This window comes from Osmerus mordax, chromosome 11 (genome assembly GCF_038355195.1).
Source record: "Osmerus mordax isolate fOsmMor3 chromosome 11, fOsmMor3.pri, whole genome shotgun sequence".
NCBI classification, from domain to species: domain Eukaryota; kingdom Metazoa; phylum Chordata; class Actinopteri; order Osmeriformes; family Osmeridae; genus Osmerus; species Osmerus mordax.
The window spans coordinates 18,694,019-18,718,790 of record NC_090060.1 but is presented as its reverse complement, the minus strand read 5'-3'; the positions used below and the strand labels follow the sequence as shown (position 1 = coordinate 18,718,790).

General features: G+C 44.8%; 1 protein-coding gene across 1 annotated transcript; it reads left to right on the top strand.

The window, feature by feature from the left end:
* Positions 1 to 1,724: 1,724 nt before the first annotated feature.
* Positions 1,725 to 23,577, top strand: ngef (neuronal guanine nucleotide exchange factor). The gene is made up of 15 exons (XM_067245921.1): positions 1,725 to 2,268; positions 5,398 to 5,500; positions 6,093 to 6,467; positions 8,645 to 8,724; positions 10,929 to 11,176; positions 11,693 to 11,853; positions 12,098 to 12,250; positions 16,848 to 16,977; positions 17,242 to 17,316; positions 18,727 to 18,816; positions 21,325 to 21,488; positions 21,720 to 21,878; positions 21,998 to 22,077; positions 22,182 to 22,286; positions 22,443 to 23,577. The coding sequence occupies exons 1-15, from the start codon at positions 2,070 to 2,072 to the stop codon at positions 22,679 to 22,681; spliced, it is 2,361 nt and encodes a 786-aa protein (XP_067102022.1). The 5' UTR covers positions 1,725 to 2,069; the 3' UTR covers positions 22,682 to 23,577.
* Positions 23,578 to 24,772: the final 1,195 nt, after the last annotated feature.

Here is a 24,772-nt window from a genome sequence, read left to right as displayed (position 1 = left end):
GTCATAATGACCCTAACCCTAATGACAGGGTTTATGAGGTCATAATGACCCTAACACTAATGACAGGGTGTATGAGGTCATAATGACCCTAACCCTAACCTTAATGACAGGGTGTATGAGGTCATAATGACCCTAACCCTAATGACAGGGTGTATGAGGTAAAGTGTCAGTGGTCATAATATTCTGACTGATCGGTGTATAGTCGGTAAGGATTATAATAATATAACTGAATGAGAATGCTGGAGAAGATGGTCTGTAATGGGTTAGGGTTACAGAAGATGGTCTGTAATGGGTTAGGGTTAGGGTTACAGAAGATGGTCTGTAATGGGTTAGGGTTACAGAAGATGGTCTGTAATGGGTTAGGGTTACAGAAGATGGTCTGTAATGGGTTAGGGTTAGGGTTACAGAAGATGGTCTGTAATGGGTTAGGGTTACAGAAGATGGTCTGTAATGGGTTAGGGTTACAGAAGATGGTCTGTAATGGGTTAGGGTTACAGAAGATGGTCTGTAATGGGTTAGGGTTACAGAAGATGGTCTGTAATGCTTTCTTCCTGTTCCTTCGCTCTCTTCCTCGCTCTGTTCCTCTCTCTCTTCCTCTTCCTCGCTCTCTTCCTCTTCCTCGCTTTCTTCCTCGCTCTCTTCCTCTTCCTCGCTCTCTTCCTCACTCTCTTCCTGTTCCTCGCTCTCTTCCTCGCTCTCTTCCTCGCTCTCTTCCTCGCTCTCTTCCTGTTCCTCGCTCTCTTCCTCGCTCTCTTCCTGTTCCTCGCTCTCTTCCTGTTCCTCGCTCTCTTCCTGTTCCTCGCTCTCTTCCTCGCTCTCTTCCTGTTCCTCGCTCTCTTCCTGTTCCTCGCTCTCTTCCTCTTGCTCTCAGATTGCCTCTTCAGAGTCCAGCCCTCTAGGGGATGGATGTGAGTCCAGGCAGCTTGTTCCTGGAGTTTCAAGGTAATAATCAACCACCACTGGTAACTTGGTGTTATCAGCTGTGGGTGTGGAATTTGCACTATTTGTTCTGCCCCAACGACCTGGTTACTAGTCACTGTCAGCCTCTTTTCTGGTCTGTCAAATCCTCCTGAGACACAGAAACAAGCTTTTAAAAGAGCAGGGGGAGGAGCCTCACTAGGGCAGGCTGAGGCCTCCAAAGTGGCAAAAGCCAGAGTGAACTTTGAACCCGTCAGCTGACTGAAGAAGTTACGAGCTGCCATCAAAGTTGAGAGAAGGGAGGGAGAGAGCTTACGGTGCTATGGGTTGCAGGTCTGGATGAGGTGGTGAAGATGTGGAAGAGAAGGGTTTAGGATACTACGGCCAGGTGGCTGGTTTCTCTGGCACAGGTGAGTGGATGTTCTGGATTCCCTGACAAACAGGGGGCAGGGAACAGTACAGAGAAGCAAGTAGTTGATTCAGGCAGGTGAGACAAGTAGGTGATTCAGACAAGTTAGTAGGTGAGACAGGCAGGTGAAAGTAGGCAGGGCTCTGGAATGCCTTTCAGGTACAAAAACAGTAGAGGGTGGTGCATAGGGCGAGGAGGAAGGAACGGGGAGAGTAAAGGTGAAAGGGAGGGACTTAGAGAGCCCATGTAGGAGGGAGAGAAAGTAAAGAGGCAATGGCAAGAGAGAAGGTAAGAGCGCATTAAAGAGGGAGAGAGAGGGAGAGAGAAGGTGTCACATGAAACAGTAATTACATCTTAGGGAGGGAGGGAGGGCTGGCTCAACTGCTGTCTGGGTAACTAACAACACGCCTGTCTCCAGGGCAGGGGGAGGAGACAGAGAGGGGCAGAAAGGAAGGGGGGAGGAGAGAGGAGGGGAGAGAGAGCAGCCTGGACCCAGTCTGCCACTGCCCTCTGGAGTTTCTGAATCACTGACGTTTCAGTGAAGCTCTGAGGTGTTGTGTTGTCTCTGGATGCTACAGTTCACCAAGATGGAGTTCCTTCTGGATTCTGGATAGTCCTGACAGTCTCCCTTCACTCTGCCCTCCCCCCAGCCTCCAGCACCCAGCCTCCAGCCCCCAGCCTCCCGCCTGCAGAGTCCCTCTCGTGTGGATCCAACAGGGGATAGGGATAGGGGCTTGTTCGAATGGCGATGACTGCCCTGTTCAAGTGGTGGCCCAAGGCGCAGGAGCCGGCGGCGAAGTGTCCTGCTGCCACCCAGCCGGCACACAGCCGCGATGATGACGATGATGAAGATGACACCGGGAAGGAGTTCATCCGACGTAACTCCCGTTTCTACCGGTCCATGAGGAAGAAGAAATTAGCGTCCACAGAACAGAGCAACAGTAAGAATATATTCAGTTCACTATAAGACTATATTACATTCAGTTTGATTCCGGGTTTAAAAAAAAGTATTAAACGACTACACAGTTCGTTTGTGAGTCAGGTGGATCTTAGGGAATAGCAGCCAGCTTCACGTGATAAACCCCCATTCATTCCTTCATCATGTGTTTGCTTCTGTCAGAAAAGCGCTTGTGTTGTTGTGCTTCTGTCAGAAAAGCGCTTGTGTTGTTGTTGTTCTGTCAGAAAAGCGCTTGTGTTGTTATGGTTCTGTCAGAAAAGCGCTTGTGTTGTTGTGGTTCTGTCAGAGAAGCGCTTGTGTTGTTGTGGGAGAAACACAGGCTCCACCGGTCCTGGTAGAAACCTGAAAGACAGGTTCTGTAGCTGGCAGGATGAGAGGATGGCTGGATGAAAGCATGGATGGGGCCTGGGTTTCTAAATCTCCCAGCCCAGGAGAGATGGCTGGACGAATGATTAATAATAATGTGTTTGTTTAACAGATACTTTTATCCAAAGTAATCTACGGGGGATGGCTACATCCTAATCTTCAGTCTAATACTTTACCACTAAGCTATACCACCAGGCCAACCCCAGACATTTGCCTTCATAGTCCATTTGTCCCCCCGTCCATAGGGCGTCAGATGTTTGATGAAGGACTAAGATGTACTTTACCAAATGGTAAAGCTGCCCCTAAATATCAGTCATGGTTACAGTTTGCCAGGTAATTACTTCCCAAATTCGTGAGATGTTTAGTCAGGGTTAGGTAGTGTGATGAGGGTTAGGTAGTGTGATGAGGGTGATTGCTTCATGTCTGACTGGTCAGCTAGACAGGATCAGGCGCCCTAGTTAAACAAGACTATCAATAAAGAAACTGCCCATATAACCAACATGACCACTGTCATAAAATATACAAACACTTCCTCTAAGGTGCGCTAAGTTCATGTACGTCGTTTTTTTTTTTTTACAGTGTTTTAGACAGGAGGCTTTTGTAGAGGAATGAAAGAAGTTACATAACAAACAAGGATTTATGACCTGTGCCTGTGATCATCTTATCTCTGTGCTCTTTCGCACCTTATTGTAGTTGCACCAAAACCGTTGTCCAACTTATGACCTTTACAATTCAGAGACAGTTTCAGACTATCGTGATCCTCTTATCCAGATGACCAAATAGGGTGAACTGGCAGTGCAGAGAAAGATTTGTCCTTATGAAGAAAAGTATATTTTCCGACTGTAGCAAGTCCAAACTAGCAATTTCTTCTGTTTTGAAACAGAAGTGAATCCAACCATCTGTCTCCTTTTGACGTGCTCATTATCAGACTGCATGGGTAGGTGGAATATCTTTGTTTGTTTTAAACGTAAATATGAATAGCTTCTTTTGTCCAGGCAGTTACGTAAGATTGTATAAGTGTGGTGAGCGGTATCTCATCTCATTTTGGTAGCACAACTTTCAACTGGCCCTTTACAACATCCACTCACCCCTCACACCTCTCCCCTATACTGTGACGTTTTACACTTTGTAATATATTCTACCACTAACACTTAATACCTTTTAAATACATAGTAGTTCCTATGTACCTACAATGTTGTGACAAATTTTGGTATGAAGTGACATGGTAGTTCATGAAACCCTCATATAGTGTTGCTATGAAGTTACATGGTAGTTCATGAAACCCTCATGTAGTGTTGCTATGAAGTTACATGGTAGTTTATGACACCTTCATGTAGTGTTGCTATGAAGTTACATGGTAGTTCATGAAACCCTCATGTAGTGTTGCTATGAAGTAACATGGTAGTTGTTGCCAAATGGGTTTTCCCATTAGCTCCTAGCAACCAGTCCACATGGGTGTCGCAGTGTCACCTCATTAAGACAACCTTTGAGCACTAAATGGCTCCTAAATGTCTAACCAGATACAAGTGGCTAGAGTCCACAGTCAACAACTGATTAAGTTTAGCGTAATAGACTGACAAGTTTTAAATTGATAAGAAATATTGTGAATAAAAACTAAAGAGGGTACAATTTCTGGGGAAATTGTGGGGTGTGCTTGTGTCAGTTGCAGATAGGTCAGTCTTTTTACTGAAATTTTACAAGTGATATTTCTGTATATTTAATATAAAAATGCATACTTATTATTTATGAAGGTTGTATAGGTTGCACTGGGAAGAGGCCCCGGGGAAGACCCAGGACACGCTGGAGGGACTATGTCTCTCGGCTGGCCTGGGAACGCCTCGGGGTCCCCCAGGAAGAGCTGGTGGAAGTGGCCGGGGAGAGGGAAGTCTGGGCCTCCCTGCTTAGGTTGCTGTCCCTGCGACCCGACCCCCGGAAAAGCGGCAGATGATGGATGGATGGATGGAGGTTGCATAGATTTAAAAGAACATATTTGTTCCTGCTCATTTACTATTCGAAATATTAAGAGTGACGTGTAGAATTAAACGGATAAGAACGTCTGCTAAATGACTAAATGTAAACTGTTGTCTGGTCATTTCCCCTGCAAGAGGGAATGGTAATAGGCTGAAGCAGCTTCATACACTGACCCAAATTATAAACGCAACACTTTTAGTTTTTGCCCCCATTTTTCATGAGCTGAACTCAAAGATTTAAGACTTTTTTTATGTACACAAAAGGCCTATTTCTCTCAAATATTGTTCACAAATCTGTCTAAATCTGTGTTAGTGAGCACTTCTCCTTTGCCAAGATAATCCATCCACCTCACAGGTGTGTTACACAAACACAAGACCTGTAAGTGTGCATTACACACATTAAGACTGGAGGAGAGTGTTCACGTGTTCCTGGGTGTGGTAATCTACTGGAGCACACAGGCTGCCCCTAGCAACACATTCCTTTGTACAACTGGCTTTCAAAGTCATTACTGCCTGCCAGTCTGCCTCGTGTGCTGACTGAAGTTGTGTGTGAATGGGTGTATATTGTGTGAGAGTGTGTGTGTGTTTGAGAGAAAAATGATGATTCTTTCAACAATTGTTTTAATTTAACAAATTACCCCCCCCCCCTCACCCTTCCCTCCCCCTTTCACCCTCCCTCACCATGTCTCCCCCCCCTCACCCTTTGTCACCCTATTCACCCCCTTCCCCCCTCACACTCCCTCACACTCCTCACCTCACCCCCCCAACACACACAGCGTCTCCCAAGTCAGGGTCAGAATGCAGCAGCTCCAGTAGGGGCCGCTCCCACCTCAGCCCCCCAGCGTTGCAGAAACCTCCCAGCTCCCCCCTAGCCCGGCGGTAAGCCTGTGCACACACTCATACATATACACACACCCACACACACATATAAACACACACATACACACACACATAAATATATACACACACACATACAAATTCTCAGTAAAGTGGAAACAAACTAGTACCTGTAGCAGGTGTAGTCGTGCCGTTCATCAGTCACTTCCTCCTGATCTTCCCCTGTCTCAGGTCCTCTGACTTACAAACTTTTACTAACCTTTACAAACTGACACTTTAACCAGCTACACCACTGAAAAGCTCTTCAATGGTGCGAGTGGGTGGTGTTTATACTGGGGAGTGAGTTTATACAATTCAACTCGGCTACTTACATTTCTACTCTCCAACATGTTCGCACATAAGCATCATACATCCTCTTTCAGCCTCTATGGAGGTCAAGTACAAACAACAAATATACATTATGTACATATCATGAACTATTTCACTGAGCAAAACCCAGTGAAGACGCACAAGCAGATCTGAGTGTCACTGCCTCTCATGGCCACACTTCCTCCTCCTACCATCATCTCCTCTTCCTCCCACCCTTCCTCCTCCTTTTCTCCTCCCCCATCATCCTTTCCCTGTCGTGTTTCAGTTTACCAGCCTCTCCTAGAATACACCATTCCAACACCGCGTTGCCAAGCAACGGGGACCCCCGGAGCCCACGCTCTTCCTCCGACAAGGCCCCGGCCGAGGGAGAGAGGAGAGAAGGAGGAGGGGCCGGGGACCGAGGGAGGAGAGGAGGAGAGAGGACGGGAGGAGCTGCTTCCTCTGTCTCCAGCGATCAGTGTGGAGGCTCTCCTGCCGACACTGGACTGTTCTACCGGACGCACGCAGCTCACAGAAGAGACATGGAGAGCCTATCACAGCGCACCGCTACAGCATGCTCCCTAGGGGGGGCCGGAGGAGACACACAGAGCCCCCGAAGACCCAGCACAGAGGGGGCCAGCCTGGAAGGGGTGAAACTCAGGTAGGGAGAAGAGGGGAAGGGGATGGGGAGAGGGATAAGGGGGAGGAGGGGGCAGCTAGAGGACTGGGTACAGGTAGGGAGGGGAGGGCTGCTAGAGGACTGGGTACAGGTAGGGAGGGGAGGGGGGGAGGAGGGGGCTGCTAGAGGACTGGGTACAGGTAGGGAGGGGAGGGGGGGGGGAAGGAGGGGGCTGCTAGAGGACTGGGTACAGGTAGGGAGGGGAGGGGGGGAGGAGGGGGCTGCTAAAGGACTGGGTACAGGTAGGGAGGGGAGGGGGGGGGAAGGAAAGGAAAGGAGGTTGAAAAGAGGGGGAGGAGGGGGGAGAAGAAAAGGGAGGAGAAGGGAGAGGAGGAGAAGGAGTGGAGGAGGGGGAGAAATGAAGACGGGAGATGAGGAATAGTTAGAAAGCTGAAAGGTCCATTGTTGTCAATGCTTTCTCATAAGCTTTCCTGTGTTCATTTAAAATGGGAAATGTTACATTTAATTGTTATGACACAGTGTTATAAATTCGGTTGTCAGACAAACATGATGATTCGGTTTATTCTTGTGAGTGGCACACAGGTATGTCATAAATAACTAAACAAACATGTTTGAATAAGAGTGACTGCTGCTATGTGCTCATTATGTCATTATTCAGCCTAGTCTGAATTGCCTGTTCATATTCCTGTCGTCCCTCATGTTCACAGTTCTGCACTGCAGAATTTCTGTAACAAGTGTGACCTTGTGATGCGGTGTTGTACCAGAAGGGTGGAAATGCTTTTCAATTCCTTCTTGTCCTCTCCTTTGATGTTCTCATTGGTTGTGATTGCCTTTGGCAAGGCGCAACCTGTATTTTCTCTCATATATATAATTTATTATTATTATTTTCCCACCCTTCAAAAGTCATAAATGTTTTCACTACATAGACAATGTCGGTGTAAAAATGTTCGTCTTGGTCCTGATTGCATTGCTTGTATCTGCGCGAATGTTCTGTTTGACGGTTTAAGCATAATTTCAGTTATTGTGGATAAAAATAAGCTAACTAGCTAGCCACGGTCACTACCGGCACAATGTAAAAAACCCACACGCAATTACCTCTAGTAGAACATAAGTTCAGTAGCTCGCTAACGTTTGGGAGATAGCTAGGTACCTAAAATGCCAGAAATGCAGCTGCAGAAATGCCACAGGCAAAGGCCAGGGTGATAACATGTTGCTAGCTATGTTTCCAGGCTGTGATATCAACACAATGTATCTGCGATTCACACACATCGGTAGTCTAGTATTTAGTTTAGATGTAAAATGGGTTCAGGTCTGCATCTAGGAGCAAGACGGAGCGCAGCTGGGAGGGGGGGGGGTGATGTTTCGGATGTGTTGCATGAGAAATGGTTGAAATGCGTGAATTTCATGGCGAATACATGAGACTTAAGAGCCCTGCAGTTATAGTTAATGCTTAGTCAGCTTTGCTTTCCCTGTATTTGCTTTGTTGAGCTAGTATTGTGGTCAGACTGATACATTATTAAAGAAACTAACCATGAGAGGGGTATCTAATGATGATCATAAGTCCTGTAAAGCAATTGATGTCATTCAATATGTGAATGATTGTAGCGCAAGGTGGTTATTTCTACTTACAGCGCGGATAGCCGGTCACATGACCCCCTAGTCTTTGGACAGGGACGTTGTTACTGACACATAATGATCACTTCTAGTTAAGTGTTTTCCAGAAATACATTTCAAGCTTAATTATGTTTTTTTGGGGCATGTTTTCAGTTTGCAGATAGTACTGTTTGAATCGGGATTCCAGCTAAGATACTGCCAGTGACAACGTTGTTAGATATAGGTCAGGACCATTTTTACACAGGATTGCCCAATTTCTTTGTTTTGATGCAACTGTTTCAACTATGTGAGGTTGCAACATAGCCTATCACCATTCCCTCTAGCACTAAGGGAAATGACAACAGAACCCTGTACCATTCTACACCTCACTCTTAGTATTTTGAAATGTAAATGAGCAACAACAAATGTATATGCTTTTTTATAAATGCAATATTTATAAATAATAAGAGGTGCATACTTATTTAAAATATACAGAAATATCAGTTGTAAATGTTTTGTAAAAAAACAGACCCATTTGCAACCGACGCAAGCACACCTCACAATCTCTCCCAGAAAGTGTCTCTAGTTCTTTCTTCTTCTTTCAGAATATTGAACAACGGAGATGGCTCCTCTCAGATGAAGATCGAGTCCATCTGCCACACCCTGAACATCGTCAAAAACATAGGTGAGAAGAGAGGAGGAGATGTGGAGGTGAAGACAGAGTGGAGGTGGAGGAGAGGTGGAGGTGAAGACAGAGTGGAGGTGGAGGAGAGGTGGAGGTGAAGACAGAGTGGAGAGGTAGATGTGAAGACACAGAGTGGAGGTGGAGGTGAAGAGAGTTGGAGGAGAGGTGGAGGTGAAGACAGAGTGGAGAGGTGGAGGAGAGGTGGAAGTGAAGACACAGAGGGTTAAGGTTTAACTGTAACACCAGGCTCTGCTCGCTGGCTAAACCAGCTGCTCACTCTTCCTACACGCACTATTTTATGTAGTTTTTGATAAAAGCACCTGCTAAAATAAATCAAATATTAAACGTAACTGTTGTAGAAGAGGTGTGTTCAGACTAGGGTCCGTCTAAAGGATTCCTGTTGAACATGACGGAACAGGGACTCATATTTATGGAGTAACTGTAGAAAGTGTTCACCAACATGTCATTTTATACAGCTCTCTCTATTGTTCTGTCTTTCTCTCTTTCTATCTCCCTCTCTCTCTCAGCTATAGTCTCAGTAAGTCTCTCTCCCTATCTCTCTCTATCTCCCTCTCTATCTCAGCTCTAATCTCAGTAAGTCTCTCTTTCCCCTTGTAATGTTTCTCTCTCTGTATGTATTCTTCCTACTTCCTCGTCTCCTCGTGTCTGATTAACACCACTCTCTCTCTGCAATTCTTATGTAAGTGTTAGCTCGGACGCCCACCTTGGTGAGTTTCTGAATATGACGGTGGTTCTTATGCAACATGTTCAAAGTCACCCTAACCCTAAACCCTTCTGCAGCACACAAACAACACAGGATGTAAATACAGACATAAGCTGTGCAAACTCAGCCTATTTCCTCTGCAAGAAATCACCAGCTTCAGAAAAAATCTAGCTCACTTGAACCTGCCCCCTACCTACCCCTACCCGCCCCCACCTCCCTCTCTCTGCCCCCCACCCCCCTCCCTGCCCCCCGCCACCCTCCCTGCCCCCTCCTCCCTGCCCCCCCCCTCCCTGCCCCCCCTCCCTGCCCCCCCCCTCCCTGCCCCCTACCCTCCCTGTCCTCAGTTTTTCCCTTCCCTGACTCCATATACAGACACAAATCATTGATTGGCTTCAGCAGAATGCCAGCCATGCATGAGAGAAACGTTACAAGGGAACTGATTGTTCTTTGTACATGAAGTACATGAACACATAGTGTCCTTCCTCAGACGGAGCTGGTAGTGTTAGGGTTAGGGGAGAGGACCTCAGAGCTGGTAGTGTTAGGGTTAGGGGAGAGGACCTCAGAGCTGGTAGTGTTAGGGTTAGGGGAGAGGACCTCAGAGCTGGTAGTGTTAGGGTTAGGGGAGAGGACCTCAGAGCTGGTAGTGTTAGGGTTAGGGGAGAGGACCTCAGAGCTGGTAGTGTTAAGGTTAGGGGAGAGGACCTCAGAGCTGGTAGTGTTAGGGGAGAGGACCTCAGAGCTGGTAGTGTTAGGGTTAGGGGAGAGGACCTCAGAGCTGGTAGTGTTAGGGTTAGGGGAGAGGACCTCAGAGCTGGTAGTGTTAGGGTTAGGGGAGAGGACCTCAGAGCTGGTAGTGTTAGGGTTAGGGGAGAGGACCTCAGAGCTGGTAGTGTTAGGGTTAGGGGAGAGGAGCTCAGAGCTGGTAGTGTTAGGGTTAGGGGAGAGGACCTCAGAGCTGGTAGTGTTAGGGTTAGGGGAGAGGACCTCAGAGCTGGTAGTGTTAGGGTTAGGGGAGAGGAGCTCAGAGCTGGTAGTGTTAGGGTTAGGGGAGAGGACCTCAGAGCTGGTAGTGTTAGGGTTAGGGGAGAGGAGCTCAGAGCTGGTAGTGGGCAGGGAGAGGAAGCCATGTTCTGCATTCATGATTGATATGACTGCATGATCCCTTGTGTACTTTGCTTTGGATAAAAGCATCTTCCAAATGAATATGTTATCAGTCGAGGCCTTTTATTAATAAAATATTCAGTGTGACATAAGTTATATTTGTACATTACTTTGGATAAAAGCGACTACGGGTGAGAAAAATGTACATTATCATTATTATTATCTATTATGATTGTTGTTATTATTATTACTGTTATCATTCTTATTGTTGTTAGCATTATTGTTGTTAATACTATTATTATTATTATTATTATTATTGTTGTTATTATTATTATTTTGATTGCTATTGTTGTTGTCGCTATTATTCTCATCCCTCCAGCTTTCCTGTACCAGGAGTACCGGGACACGTCCAAGCAGCAAGAGATCGAGCAGCGTCGGCAGCGTGACGGGCTAACGTCTGCCGGCCCGGGGGGACTTGGGGGGGGCGGGGGGGCTACCTCGCCCCCGGCCCTGCAGTTGCAGCTGAGGAACAACACTCGCTCCCTCAGCCTGTGGCAGAACCTAGAGGCCGTGCAGCACAGCGGGCTGCTGGAGCTGCTGCCCCAGAGGGAGATCATTATCCAGGAGGTGAGGGCGAAGGCTGAAGGTCGTACCAGGGGGAGGGAGGTGAGGGCGAAGGCTGAAGGTCGTACCAGGGGGAGGGAGGTGAGGGCGAAGGCTGAAGGTCGTACCAGGGGGAGGGAGGTGAGGGCGAAGGCTGAAGGTCGTACCAGGGGGAGGGAGGTGAGGGCGAAGGCTGAAGGTCGTACCAGGGGGAGGGAGGTGAGGGCGAAGGCTGAAGGTCGTACCAGGGGGAGGGAGGTGAGGGCGAAGGCTGAAGGTCGTACCAGGGGGAGGGAGGTGAGGGCGAAGGCTGAAGGTCGTACCAGGGGGAGGGAGGTGAGGGCGAAGGCTGAAGGTCGTACCAGGGGGAGGGCGGGGGGTCAAGGGGGGAAAGAGAGGGCCAGGTAGGTCATGTAGACAGATCATGATATGGAATGGAAACTTTAGTCGGCTGGTTTTAGTGAGTGTACCCAGTGAATGTGGTATGGATGTACTTTATAATCTATATTTTGGTGACATATTTCTGGTCCTGTCTCCCAGGCCATGTTTGAGCTGGTGACGTCGGAGGCGTCCTACTACAAGAGCCTGGAGGTCCTGGAGACTCACTTCCTGCGGAACCCAGGGCTGGTCAACACTCTCAGCCAATCAGACATGCACTTCCTCTTTTCAAATATTGAAGAGGTGATGAAAGCCAGTGAAAGGTAAAACAATTATTCATTCTGTGGTTGCTTTGTTATTTGGTATAATTAGGCCCTAGCTGTAGATATGTCGAATACTGTATTTTAGAAATAGAATCGAAAATTGCTTTTTATGTCAAGACGGCTTAGATCAGTGAACCATTAACCAGTTAACACCATCAATAATTATGGTGACAATACTGTTTAACAAGCCATTGATGCAACCTTCGTTTTGCTGTCCCTGTCTGATGATGTCACATTCTGCCAGGTTCCTGATGGACCTGGAGAACCGCATTGAGCAGTCGATCCAGATCTCCGACGTGTGTGACATCGTCTGCCTCCACGCCAGGGAGCACTTCCACGTGTTCATCGCCTACGTCATCAACCAGGTCTACCAGGAGAAGAACTACCGACGCATCCTGTGGGTGAAACACTGTCTCTTACTGATGATGTCAGCTCTGTCATCTCTTATGGTTCATGGTGGTGGGGCTTTGAGCATATGGTTTGTCAGGCAAAGCCATTTTGAAATCAGCAATTTTACAAACCTTAACACAAATTTATGTTTTTTCATGGTCAAGCCCACCAATTCTACTAACCACAGCTGTTACATGCCATATCTGGTTAACGGCTGACAACACAGACGTGACATGATATAGAACCAGACTAAAGCAATACAGCATATTTATATTTCTGGGCCTAGTTTTACCACTGTAGAGTCAGACTGACAGCATTCCGGCTGTCTGTGTGCGGAAAAGGACAGTCCACTGACAGACTTGTGTGACTGGCTGCTATGAGAACAATACAACCACACCCCTCTGCTATAATAACATGCCGCTCAGTCATGTGTTCATAAGAGCAAAGGTGTGTTTGAGAAAACACAGAGTATTCTATGTCTTTGTGTGAGTGTGTGTGTTGCTGTGTCTGTGGTCTTGATGGTAAACAGGGCCAGCGTCTCTCCTCCTCTCACCCTGACGTCCTCTCATGGAGAATGTGTGTGTGAGTGTGTGTGTGTGAGTACGCGTGCATGTGAGTGTGTGTGTATGTAGGAAAGAGACACAGTGTGTAAGTCGGGAGCAGTAGTGACCATAACATCCAAATCTCAGTGAGATCATGAGACTTTAACGGGGAAACGTAGAGATCTCCCTGTCTGACAGGATGGCAGGTTCTAATGTAACGTAGAGATATCCCTGTCTGACAGGATGGCAGGTTCTAACGTAACGTAGAGATCTGACAGGATGGCAGGTTCTAACGTAATGTAGAGATCTGACAGGATGGCAGGTTCTAACGTAACGTAGAGATATGACAGGATGGCAGGTTCTAATGTAACGTAGAGATCTCCCTGTCTGACAGGATGTCAGGTTCTAACGTAACGTAGAGATCTGACAGGATGGCAGGTTCTAACGTAACGTAGAGATCTCCCTGTCTGGCAGGATGGCAGGTTCTGTTGTTATTGTCAGTCTGTGATTTATGACAATCCTCTGACAGATGTACTGTCCATCTTGACGCCAGGCAAGTGAGCAAAACTTTCAGAACCTGAGGGACTCTTAAGAGGTTTCTGCTGCAGTCATACCAGAGCAGATTACCTTCAAGCTGCAGCTCTGGGGAACAAACAAAGGCTATTGTTACGCTCTCCCCCTGGCCTCTATGCAAAACACTCTTATAAAATGTACAAATGGACAACAGGATCAGGGTCCCCTGGTGGTTGGCTGACTGAACTGCCAGGAGAGGGTGACGCATAAACAGGTTGTGGTGGATGTTGGGTCAGACAAACAAAGCCTCATGGTTTGAATGCTGATGTTTGATCCAACCTGTTATGAGAGTTAACTTTTCTGATTAGAATCTAACAGTCCTCTAAAGTCAGATAGAAAAGTTAGCTATACTTAATTGACTAAATCTGTTGAACTGTTTTTGAAGGTGATTGTTGGTGTAAACTGACCTGAGACGACTTGTTGTGAGGCACACTGACACAAGCTACCAGGGGGGTATTCCAGGTAGCAGATTTAGTGAAAACTTTGAGTTGTTTAACCCTGAAAAGAGGCTTACTCCGAGGTTTCCGTTCGAGAAAGAGAGGTAACGAAACCTTTTGGTAAGTTTCCATGGTAACTTACTCCGTGAAACTAACCTGCTCGCTAGAAGGTTTTCCATGCCAAACTCTGCGTTTTTAGCTATCCCCTCCCTCTTTCTGAGCCTGATAGCGTTGGCAGACTAGGGATATCCTTTCCTGGTTCAGCCAACCGATCTCGAACAAAATTTAATTCGCTTAGTTATACGCCGGGAGAGGATTTTAAAACTGCGATTCGATGTGCTTTAGTTCCCTGATGAATACCTAGGTTAACGTTACCGTTTCCCGTCACAATCTATAATGTATTTTAGAAACATTGTCAGCCCTTAGGCCAACATCGCTAATGTTACTCGCTGTGGACGTGCACTCAGAACTGACCAAATGCTTTTTGGCCCTGAAATAAAGACAAATAATTGAAATTGTATTTTGTCTTCTTCATTGCCTACAAATAGAAATCTAACAATGAGAATGTTTATTGGCTATTGTTCCTATAATTTACATGATTCACCTGTGACCATGTACCATCCTGTAACTGGTGTTTCAGCAAATCTATTTCAACATTGTAGGGGGTCAATATTGGCCAAACAACTGAAACTAATTCCCCTATGGTTTGAAGGAAGATGGGAAACTGAACAGTGTATTAACATTAACCAAATAATGCCAATACCAATGGAATTACAGTTATTCGACTCTATGGGTTAAATCAGAGCAAGAATGGTCAAAGTAAGGTTAAATAATATAATAATTTAATCATATTGCAAATGAATGAAATCAATGAAGGTTAACTCTTACCTACTCTACCATGATTATTGTAAACTAGAGATAGAAAGCAAGAGGTGAGGAAGAAGGAGTAGGACAAGCCAGAGCTGAGGAGAAGGTCTCAGGAGATCAAGAATCCACAGATGCTTCACAATTCCTTTTATACCCAAAACAACCAATAACACCACAATCTTGACCCTTACTTATCAACATGACTAGCAATGCCACAGTAAGTTACACAATGATGTGTGAGAGCCATCAAGTTGAGACTCCATCCAGTAACTCCAGATTTTACCATATGAGAGGTGGGGGCAGGTTGATAGCCTTACAAGATCAGCCTTTATTCTTCTGCCCTAAGTACACCATCTCTTGGTCAAAATAGAAATTCAGCAAATTCAACAATTAATATTGATATAGATTATTAATTAACATCACCTGTTACATGCATCCTCCTGTAACTGGTGTTCCAGTAAATCTTTTTCAAGATTATCCTTTATTCTTCTACCCTAAGTAGGCCTACACCATCTCTTGGTCAGTTTTTGGCAATTTTTCATGAGGTGCAATTTGTACAACTCATTTACTTGTAACTGGGAATACATGGGATTGCATTACATTTCACAGTTCCACATGCAGAATTCACCTGCCATTAAATGAACATATCACTGTATACTGCATCCATGCTCTGTTCAACAGGATCAGAATGTGCAAATCGTTTTTTATATTCATTATTCTCATAATGTCAGTGTAACTGACAATTCCACACAAGCCTGTAAATAAAAGTACATGGGGAGAGAACTACCAGTAGCTACCATACATAATTCTCTGCATCCATTTTCTGCGGCAGCAGTCAATGTCTCTTCGTCATCTTAATCATCATCGTCATCATCCTTTGATGAAAATATTAAGCAAATTACCAGAACTGCATTTTTCCATCTACATAATATAGTCAATATAGCCAAAATACAAAAATTCCTGTATTTTGTAGCAATTCAATGAGGGGATCCCTCATTGAATTGCTCCTCCCAAGGTTTCTTCAATTTTTTCTCCTGCAGTGAGTTTTTCTGGGAGTTTTTCCTTGTCTTCCTTGAGGGTTTAGGTTGGTTGAGGGGCAGTTCTATGGGCGTATGTGAACCCCTCGACATGCTTGCGTGTAAAAAGGGCTATACAAATACATTTTGATTTGATTTGAAAAGCATTCTGTTGGGGGAAACTGAAAGTTGAAATAGGCACCAATTGATATTTACTTTGTATCATGTCGATATATGATTAAAACCAAGGTGACTTTGAGGCTATACAATCACAAGCGTATAGCTTAAGCAAAATATGTCTTACCTGTTTGTAGTATGTTTTTATATTTAATATAACATTGAACATGCCATTTTATTAAGTCTCCCACTTTTTCTTCTGTAATATTAACGGTATGGACTGGCTATTACATCAAATGTATGCATTGACTTGGCAGTTTGTCTCCCACGCCAATTGTATACGCTGCTACAGCCGTGTTGCTTTTTTTCCGTAATATGTGCTCAGATTGAACACGAAATAAAACTTATATCTGAAGTGTGGTGAAGTAGGACAGGGTTTTTTGTTGCTGGGTGCCTTGGTTGATCCCAGTATCGGAACTCCATTGATGTTGGCTTTTAATACTTCTCATGCGCGCGCTTAACTCAGAGTTGACGTACTCCGAGTTGAGTTAACAAATTCAAATCAGCTTTTCTGGAACCGAGTTTTCAGAGTTTCCAATTTTAAAGTAACTCAACTCAGAGTTCAGGGTTAGGCTCAGAGTTTGTTAAACCCGCTACCTGGAATACCCCCCAGGTCACACCTAAATAATAATATTAAGAAAATAAACTCTGGCTTTTATACGACCTTCTAGACATCCAGAATCTTAGTGGAAATCAAGCTGGCCCTGTGTAGAGACTACTCAACTGTGGTCTGTGATTGTAGAGACTATTCAACTGTGGTCTATGTTTGTAGAGACTATTTAACTGTGGTCTGTGTTTGTAGAGACTATTAAACTGTGGTGTGTTTGTAGTACATCTGTTTTCTGATAACAAATTTACCATTTACATTTTGTTATTGTTAGTAGAAGTGTTTTTTAATCCAAAGTGACGTACAAATAGCGCAACAACATTTACTGTGTTTATTCACTGCTAACCTTCCGACAATCTTCACATGGTTTAACGTGTGGGCCCAGACAGGGAAACCAGGCGTTCCGTGAGACCATGGCTGTGCTGGAGAACCACTCCCGGGTCCGAGGCCTGTCCTTCACCTCCTTCCTCATCCTCCCCTTCCAGAGGATCACCCGGCTCAAAATGCTGGTTCAGGTCAGTTAGTCAAACAGGAGCTGGTGGTTCAGGTCAGTGAGTCGAAATAGCCGCTCTGTACTTCCAGCATAGGAAGGGATGTATATAAATTAGATGTGTTATGACACGTTTGCTGTAATTGTCTGAATCCCAAATTGCTGAGAGGAACAGCACAGTTCTCGGGTGATTCTGGTGAATCACCGGCATGGGTTGAAAGTTGTGACGGTGCAGTGAATATGTTTTTCCAGCCAATCGTTGGGTGACGGCTTCTGTGTTGCTTCATAGAACATCCTGAAGAAAGCAGAGGAGAGCTCAGAGAGGGAGGCCAGCGCCATCAAGGCTCACCAGCTGCTGGAGCAGGTAACCCTGGCCCTCATCCTAGCCCTCATCCTCATCCTAGCCCTCATCCTAGCCCTCATCCTAGCCCTCATCCTCATCCTAGCCCTCATTCTAGCCCTCATCCTCATCCTAGCCCTCCTCATCCTCACCCCGGTAGTTTAACCCCAACCCTCATGCCTGGGAGCATTCAGGGTGTGGTCGCTCACAAATGATCAACAACACAGTTGGTTCTGACAATGGCTGTCACACCTGTCTCTGACTCCCATGGAATGATACCGGATAGAAACCATCACCTGGCTCTACTCAATGGAATGTTGTTTCTAACTCGTATAGATCATTGTGGGGTTTGGTTTTGAAACCTGGAACTGCTTAAGATTCTTTGTTATTATTTTTGACAAAACTCTACATTAAGGTTACATTAACTACCATGTAACTGTATGGCAACACTTTACATTAAGGCAATATTAACCGCGATTGTAACCACACACACAGCATAACTTTATATAAAGGTTACATTACTTACAAACGTGTCAGAAGGCCCAGTGTGGGGAGGGGTGTGAGGGGTGTGAGGATGATGTGAAGGGTCAGTTGAAGGTTGTGTTAACAAAATGAGATCAATATTAGCCTCCACTTACCTCTGGAAAGCCCAACCTCTCCCATACCAAGTTTCACTTATGTAAAATATTATAAGACGCACTTGTTCCGGGAGTACAACGGTACTTAGGAATGGTTTGCTGGACCCCATGTTAGGTTCCTCAAGGATCACAATGACTCTTGCTTAGAGCCTTGCTGCTCTTGTTGGTTGTGGTAACTGATTTAAATAGTTAAAATATTTTTTTACTGTTGCTTGCTTTTCTACAGGTACACTTGCACTTATAAAGATTAATGTTGTTTAATTGTAACTTGTTTAACTACATGCTCTTGTGGTTCTTCCCTTTGGCACTAATTTTGGTTGTTCACCATATGTGCTTCATGTTTTGGCTACCCGCAATGTTTTTTGGGGCTATCTTGTTGTTATCAGTGACCTATGCTCTTTGTAAAGCTCTCTCTTGGAAGTCGCTTTGGATAAAAGCATCTGCTATCTGCTAATTGAATAAATGTAAATGTAATGTAATAACGCTATACCCTTGTTACCATATGTATTGCTATGTAGTTAGTTAAGTGTCTTATTGCTTTATTTAATTTTAAGGATACAAAAATAACTACAACATTCATTACAATCCTTATTTGAAGATTGTCTAGAGTGTCTACAGATAGTTATTTAACATGGCAGGTGTTGCCCCTGTGTCAGTACAGGGTCTTATGATGCAGAACTGTGTTCTGTAATGCTGTTTCTGCCCCTGTGTCAGTACTGGGCTGTTTCTGCCCCTGTGTCAGTACTGGGCTGTTTTTGCCCCTGTGTCAGTACTGGGCTGTTCCTGTGTCTCTCAGATCGTGAAGGAGTGTAACGAGGGGGTGAGGAAGATGAGTCGCACCGAGGAACTCATCAGCATCGAGAAAACACTGGAGTTCAAATCCAAGGTACTATAAAACACTAAGTGTTTTATTCATCAAATAGTCAGTGACGATTAAATGCTTAAGACAAGACTATGGTCAACAAGGTAGCAGCAATTAAAGAAATAAGCAAAATAAAACAGAAATAAGCAAAAATAGAACTGCAAGCAGCGATGCAGGTTCCTCTTCAAAATGGCAAAATATTAGAAAAATGTACATTGTAGAAGGTCAATAGATGGACAACAAGAGAGCTAAATGTATTCATGCTTGGCAAACAACAACAGGCTGCATGGAGATTCAAACTCAAGAGCATGTGGTTGCTAGTCAGCCTCTCTATCCTCTCTGCTACACATCAACTGTTTAGTTTCTATGAATAGAAAGGGAAGACTATTAGCTTTGGTCAGCTTTGGGACAAAGTTTAAACAGCTGTAATTCAGTCATATTTTGACATATCATATTGAAATTGTGCATGGTACTTCAGAAGGATGTCATCTGGAAGCCTATAAGGTTTGAAAGATCATCAGTCAAAAGGACATTTGTATTATTGACACATAGACAATGTGGACAGCCATATTGTCTTGTATAAATTTTTGCTAAATATTGCTTTGAAAGAAATGTATCGTACACATCTACAACAAATGTAGGTTTTCTATACACATGATGCAAGAAATCCGATGGTCTGTTTAGATGAAGCGGGATCTTATCTACAGAGCAGAAAGTTAAAAAAGAGCCAGACCCATATTTTTACTTACCAAGTTGAAATTGTGCAAGGTACTCCAGAGGGATGTCATATTGAAGCCAATTTGGTTTGGAAAACCATCAGTCAAAATTATATTTGATTTATTGACACAAAGATATTGAGGCAATGTGGACATTTACATAAATACACCCCTTTCAGCCATTTTGCATTGCATTCCTTATTCCTTTGCAAACTTTAAAAATACATGTATTCTACACATGTATATCAAGACATATATGAAGACAATTGGACTTACAGGTCGTGAGAAGAAGATTTTTGTGGGTTTACCCAAATTTTCACTGTACAGCAAAATATATTATGGCGGACCTTATGGGTCCTTGAGGATTTTTTGTTCCCCATGATAAATAATGCATTCAGGCATTTTGGACTAATAGGGCGCCTGGGAATTCATGTAGACTTTGGGTGTGGCATATAGCGCCACCTATGGGCGTACGTGGGCCATTAGTGGTCTGGGAGTAGTGATTGACCTGTTGTATCATTGAGCCAAATTTGAAAAGATGTGGCCAAGGACTTTTTGAGCGATTTAATTGAAATAAATTATTATAGGAATACTAACAAAAACAATAGGTTTCCTCCTACTGGAGGAATCCTAATAAAACAGAAATACGTGACAGTGTGACGTGCAGGGAGTTCATACCAGGATGGGGTGGCAGGGTAACATTCTCTTCTCAGTCACACAGAGAGTTCTGAGCACATAGAGTAGAACTGCATCCACCCTGACTAAAGTCAGTTGACCAAAACATTACCGGTACTAAGAACAAACCTTTCGGAAGAAATCATTGGGCAGTAAATATGTCTTTGGTGTGTAAACAGCTGTAGTATCAGGGTTCTCAAACTTCTATATATCAAATTCAAGAGCATCTCAGTGTCTCAAAATCCCAGGACTGGACAGACACACTTAACACACATGCACAGACTCGCACACAGACATCTTTCAAAATTATGATCACATTTGAAACAGCAGAATCGAAACCTTCTCTAATTCATTCATTCATTCGCTCATGTATAAAGCGTCTCAATGAAAGAACAGAATCACGAGAAGCTCCTTTATTTTTGCAAAATATTGAACTGAAACTTGACCTTTTCACAACAATAGTGACAAACAGTATAATAATGTCTTCTGTACCTTGGCTGTGGGCTGGAGTGAAACATTCAGTGTTCTGTATCAGTAGGACAGTGTTCTTTCTACCTACCTGTCAAACACGTCATCCTATCAGGGATTTTTAAAACAGACAAAAGTTCCAGTGAATTTCCGGAAGATCGGTCTGAAAGGAGGGCGCTTACTCACAGTGAGTTTGCTGAAAACATAACCCTGTGTTTCCTGGCAACGCTTTCTAAATGTTGCTTCAGTGCTTTTCTAATTGTCGTCTTCCTTATTTGCATTAATACCAGTATTGTGGTGTGGTCCCTGTTTTGTCTCAGGTTTTGAAAGCTAGTTGGTTGCCTTTTTTTGCAATGTAAACCTGAAGCAAAAATACCCCTTAGTCTCCTTGAGTAGGGCCACACATCTAAACAATCGACAAGAAACAAAACATTCTAATGTTTCTGGGTAATTTTAAAGATATAAACATAATGTACTGCTTTGTTGTTGACTTGATTGATCAAAAGGTAAACTCAAAGTCTCCATGCAATTTAATATTTAACCAGCTTAGAATTTCAAAATAACTCTGAATACCCTGTTTTTTATTTTCAAATTCACACAATTCCAAGAGCACTGTGAACTGTGTCCAGTTGCACATCTGATCAAGTTTGTATTCATCCTTTGACCTCCTCAGTCCGTGCCTGTCATCTCCCACTCTCGTTGGCTGCTGAAGAAAGGCGAGGTTCAGCAGATGACCGGACCCAAGAGCACTAGGACCATGCGGAGCCGCAAGCTGTACCAGCCCCTGTACCTCTTCCTGTTCAACAATCTGCTGCTCGTCACCAAGCGCAGCTCCAGGTCAGCACCACAGTCCATCCCACAATGCACTGCAACCACAAGAAGTCCCCCCACGACCATAGACAAGATGACAGAATGATCAAAGACTGGAAGTTCAAGACTTCTGTGTAAAACAACACAGTCTCTGGTTTGTGACTTTGTATCACAGACCTTTGTCAAGATGCTAATGTTGGTTATATGTGTGGGGGTGTGGCTGTCTGATGTGTGTGTATGGTGTGTTTCCCATGGTAGTGGGGACAGGTTCCAGGTGCTGGACTCCTGTCCGCGGGCCATGCTGAGGACGGAGGACCTGGAGGACCAGGGACAGCTGCTGGCCAGTGTCTTCACCCTCAAGCTGCTGGAGAACCAGGAAGACCGGCAGGTCAGCTACATGCTCAAGACCAGCAGCATGTAAGCTCTCGCCTTCTGGCTTCAGAACCAACACCTAAAACTAACAACTGAGTTAACAACTGCAGAACCAGTTCTTGTAACCAATGTGTTGATCTCTGCCATGATGTTGCTGCTGGCAGGAGCGACAAGCTGCGCTGGATCTGTGCTCTCACTCCTAACAGACGCACACGCTTCACATCCACCAACACCCACCAGGCTGGTGAGCTCATCCCGCTCTGATGATACACACACACGTTCATAATGTCAGTGCTGAACCTTGGAGAACTCCGTCTAACCTACAGGCCTTCCCTCTGGTCCTCTCAGACTCTCCCCAGGTGCAGTGTATTCAGTCTTACTTGTCCCAGGAGCCTGACGAGCTCTCTATAGAGATGGCGGATGTCCTTAACATCCTGGAGAGGACGGTCGATGGTAAGAGAGGAGAGCTGCTTCATCTCATGAGCAGGATCTCTGACACTCAACAGATTTTATTCTCTTTGTTGGTCCTTTTTCATAGCACACACTCCTCTTGTCCTTCATACACTCTCCTCCCTCTCTACCTCTCCTTCCCCTCCCTCCTCCCCCCAGGCTGGATGATGGGAGAGCGGCTCCACGATGGTGAGCGGGGCTGGTTCCCCAGCCGTGTGGTGGAGGAGATCCAGAACCAGGAGGTGCGAGCCCAGAACCTGCGCGAGTGCCAGCGGATCCACCAGGCTCAGGGGGGCTCCAGTGGGGCCTCCAGGGGGGGCTCCAGGGGGGGCAGGCGCACTCCCAAAGTCTCCAACTTCTTTGGTACTTGGACAGACCAGCCGGAAGACGAGCAGTGAACCTCCAGGACCAGGAAGCCAGGGTGGTTGTGTGGAAGGCAGGGATGTGGTTTGATTCAGGGATTGCACCAACAAATGTATTGTGCATCTGATTTTGTGCTTTATGCCGTGCTGGGCTTGCTGGTTCGGAGCACTTACAAACCTGCATGCTTCATATAAACTTCCTCTGAAATGTTCTGGGACTGAATTATACTGCGACCCAGACCCAGGCTGGTGATAATCTACGCATGAGAGAACCAGCCTGTTTGCATGGAGAGCATGTGAATGTACTGTAACCAGCCTGTTCTCATGGCTCGGTAAGGGTTAGCCTTCACCCTGTAACCACACCTCCTGCATGGGTGTCTACTAGTCTAGTACTTCTGAAGCGCATCATAAGAGAAGCAAATCGCCCTCAACAATGACTTGACAAATCCACCCTTTTGTAAAGAGAGACTTGTCTGTACAGAATGAACAAAAGTAAAAAGCTAAATATAAGCCACCCAGTCAAGAATGGAAATGAACCATGAATGTATCAAGAATCTGTATATAATGAACGTATAATTACGAAAGAAGGAAGGTGCTAACTTTTGCTCGAGGGTAGAATTAAGAATTTCAGGACTTTCACACATGTATTTTGGAGTTCGTGCTTGCTAACACACACAAATGTGCAATAATCCTGCTGGACCACTCCTTCACCAAAACAAAAGCATGTGGAACACCCGAACAGAATGTGCCAGAACACCAACCAAACCGGCACATGATACGTGTGTGTGTTGTGTTTAAGTTATGTACATGTTTATATTGTCAACCTTAACAATGTTTAATGAAGAAATAATAATTACAGAATTACTGTCTCATTTCATTTTGTAAGATGTAATTGTAATTTATTGTTTATAAAAAAAAAATTTTGAAATGAATGACTGTTGTTGTAACTGGGTTCAGACTGGTTTGACAGGTAGCTAACTTTAAGCACAGTTTTCCCAGCAATTGTGTTGATCTTGGAACATCTGTGTGAAAATCAAATAAACAGTGAGAAAGACAACTGAACTCTTCCTGTCCATGACCCGAGGGAGTTTATCATGCAGGATTAATACACACTATTGTTTACCATGCAGGATTAGTACACACTATTTTACAAGTTTCTGATTGATTCCACAACAGATGATTCAGGTGGATGGGGCTTTAAGGACCGGTCAACAGTGACCAGAGAACCATCGCTCTAAACTTCTACCTCCCCCTCATGTACAAATACACTAGCACTCTCCCTAGTGTACAAATACACCAGCACTCTCCCTAGTGTACAAATACACCAGGGGCCTGTTCCATAAAGGCCGCTCAAATAAGTTGGACTTAAAGTCCCAAACCAGACTTGAATTAGCTTAACAAGTCAAGCGGGGCTAAAGCGGTTCCATAAAGGCCCATTTCAGCTCACGCAGTCCTACTAATTCAAGTCAGATTTAAGTAGTCAAGCTAATTGCACGTGCACCCTATTCTTAAGCAGCCCGAGAGGTAACACATGGATCATACAATCCACCACGGCAAAAGCAATGCACACGGCCACGTGACTTCTTCCAGAAAGAACGTTCCCTTTAAGCCCTGTAGCCTACTATGACAGCTCCCTCATCCACCGCTTCATCAAACTTTTTAACATGGTTGTGTCGGGAAAATGGAGGATATAGATGTAGCCTATGGATTTAGGTTTGTTTTGCAATTGTAGACTGTTAACAACTATATAGCTATGATAATTATACTCTGATAATTTAGATTGAGATAGGCCTATGCCTGATGCCTAAACATTTGAAATCACAAACTACTGTAGGCTAGCCATAGGCTACGTTTAACGTGGTGTGTATCAAATCATTGTTCATCATCGTTTAATGCATTAGGCTAAATGTTGTAGCCTATGTAGGCTATTTAAGTTGATTTTCTATCAATTTTGAACATATTGAACTGATGAGAATAAGAAAATGAGAATATCCATGGTAAATCATCGTTTTCCCGTTGGGTCAGTGTTACAGGAAGGTATGGTTAAGCACCAAGTCACGCTAAGCCTGACAGTCAGCCTGCCCCGGACCAGACTAGTTTCGCAGCCTAAGTTGCCATAGTAACCGA

Coding starts and splice junctions, on each gene's coding strand:
- ngef (XM_067245921.1), top strand. CDS start 2,070: ATGGCGATGACTGCCCTGTTCAAGTGGTGGCCCAAGGCGCAGGAGCCG. Junction 2,269..5,397: donor GTCCACAGAACAGAGCAACA/GTAAGAATATAT, acceptor CAACACACACAG/CGTCTCCCAAGTCAGGGTCA. Junction 6,468..8,644: donor CTGGAAGGGGTGAAACTCAG/GTAGGGAGAAGA, acceptor TTCTTCTTTCAG/AATATTGAACAACGGAGATG.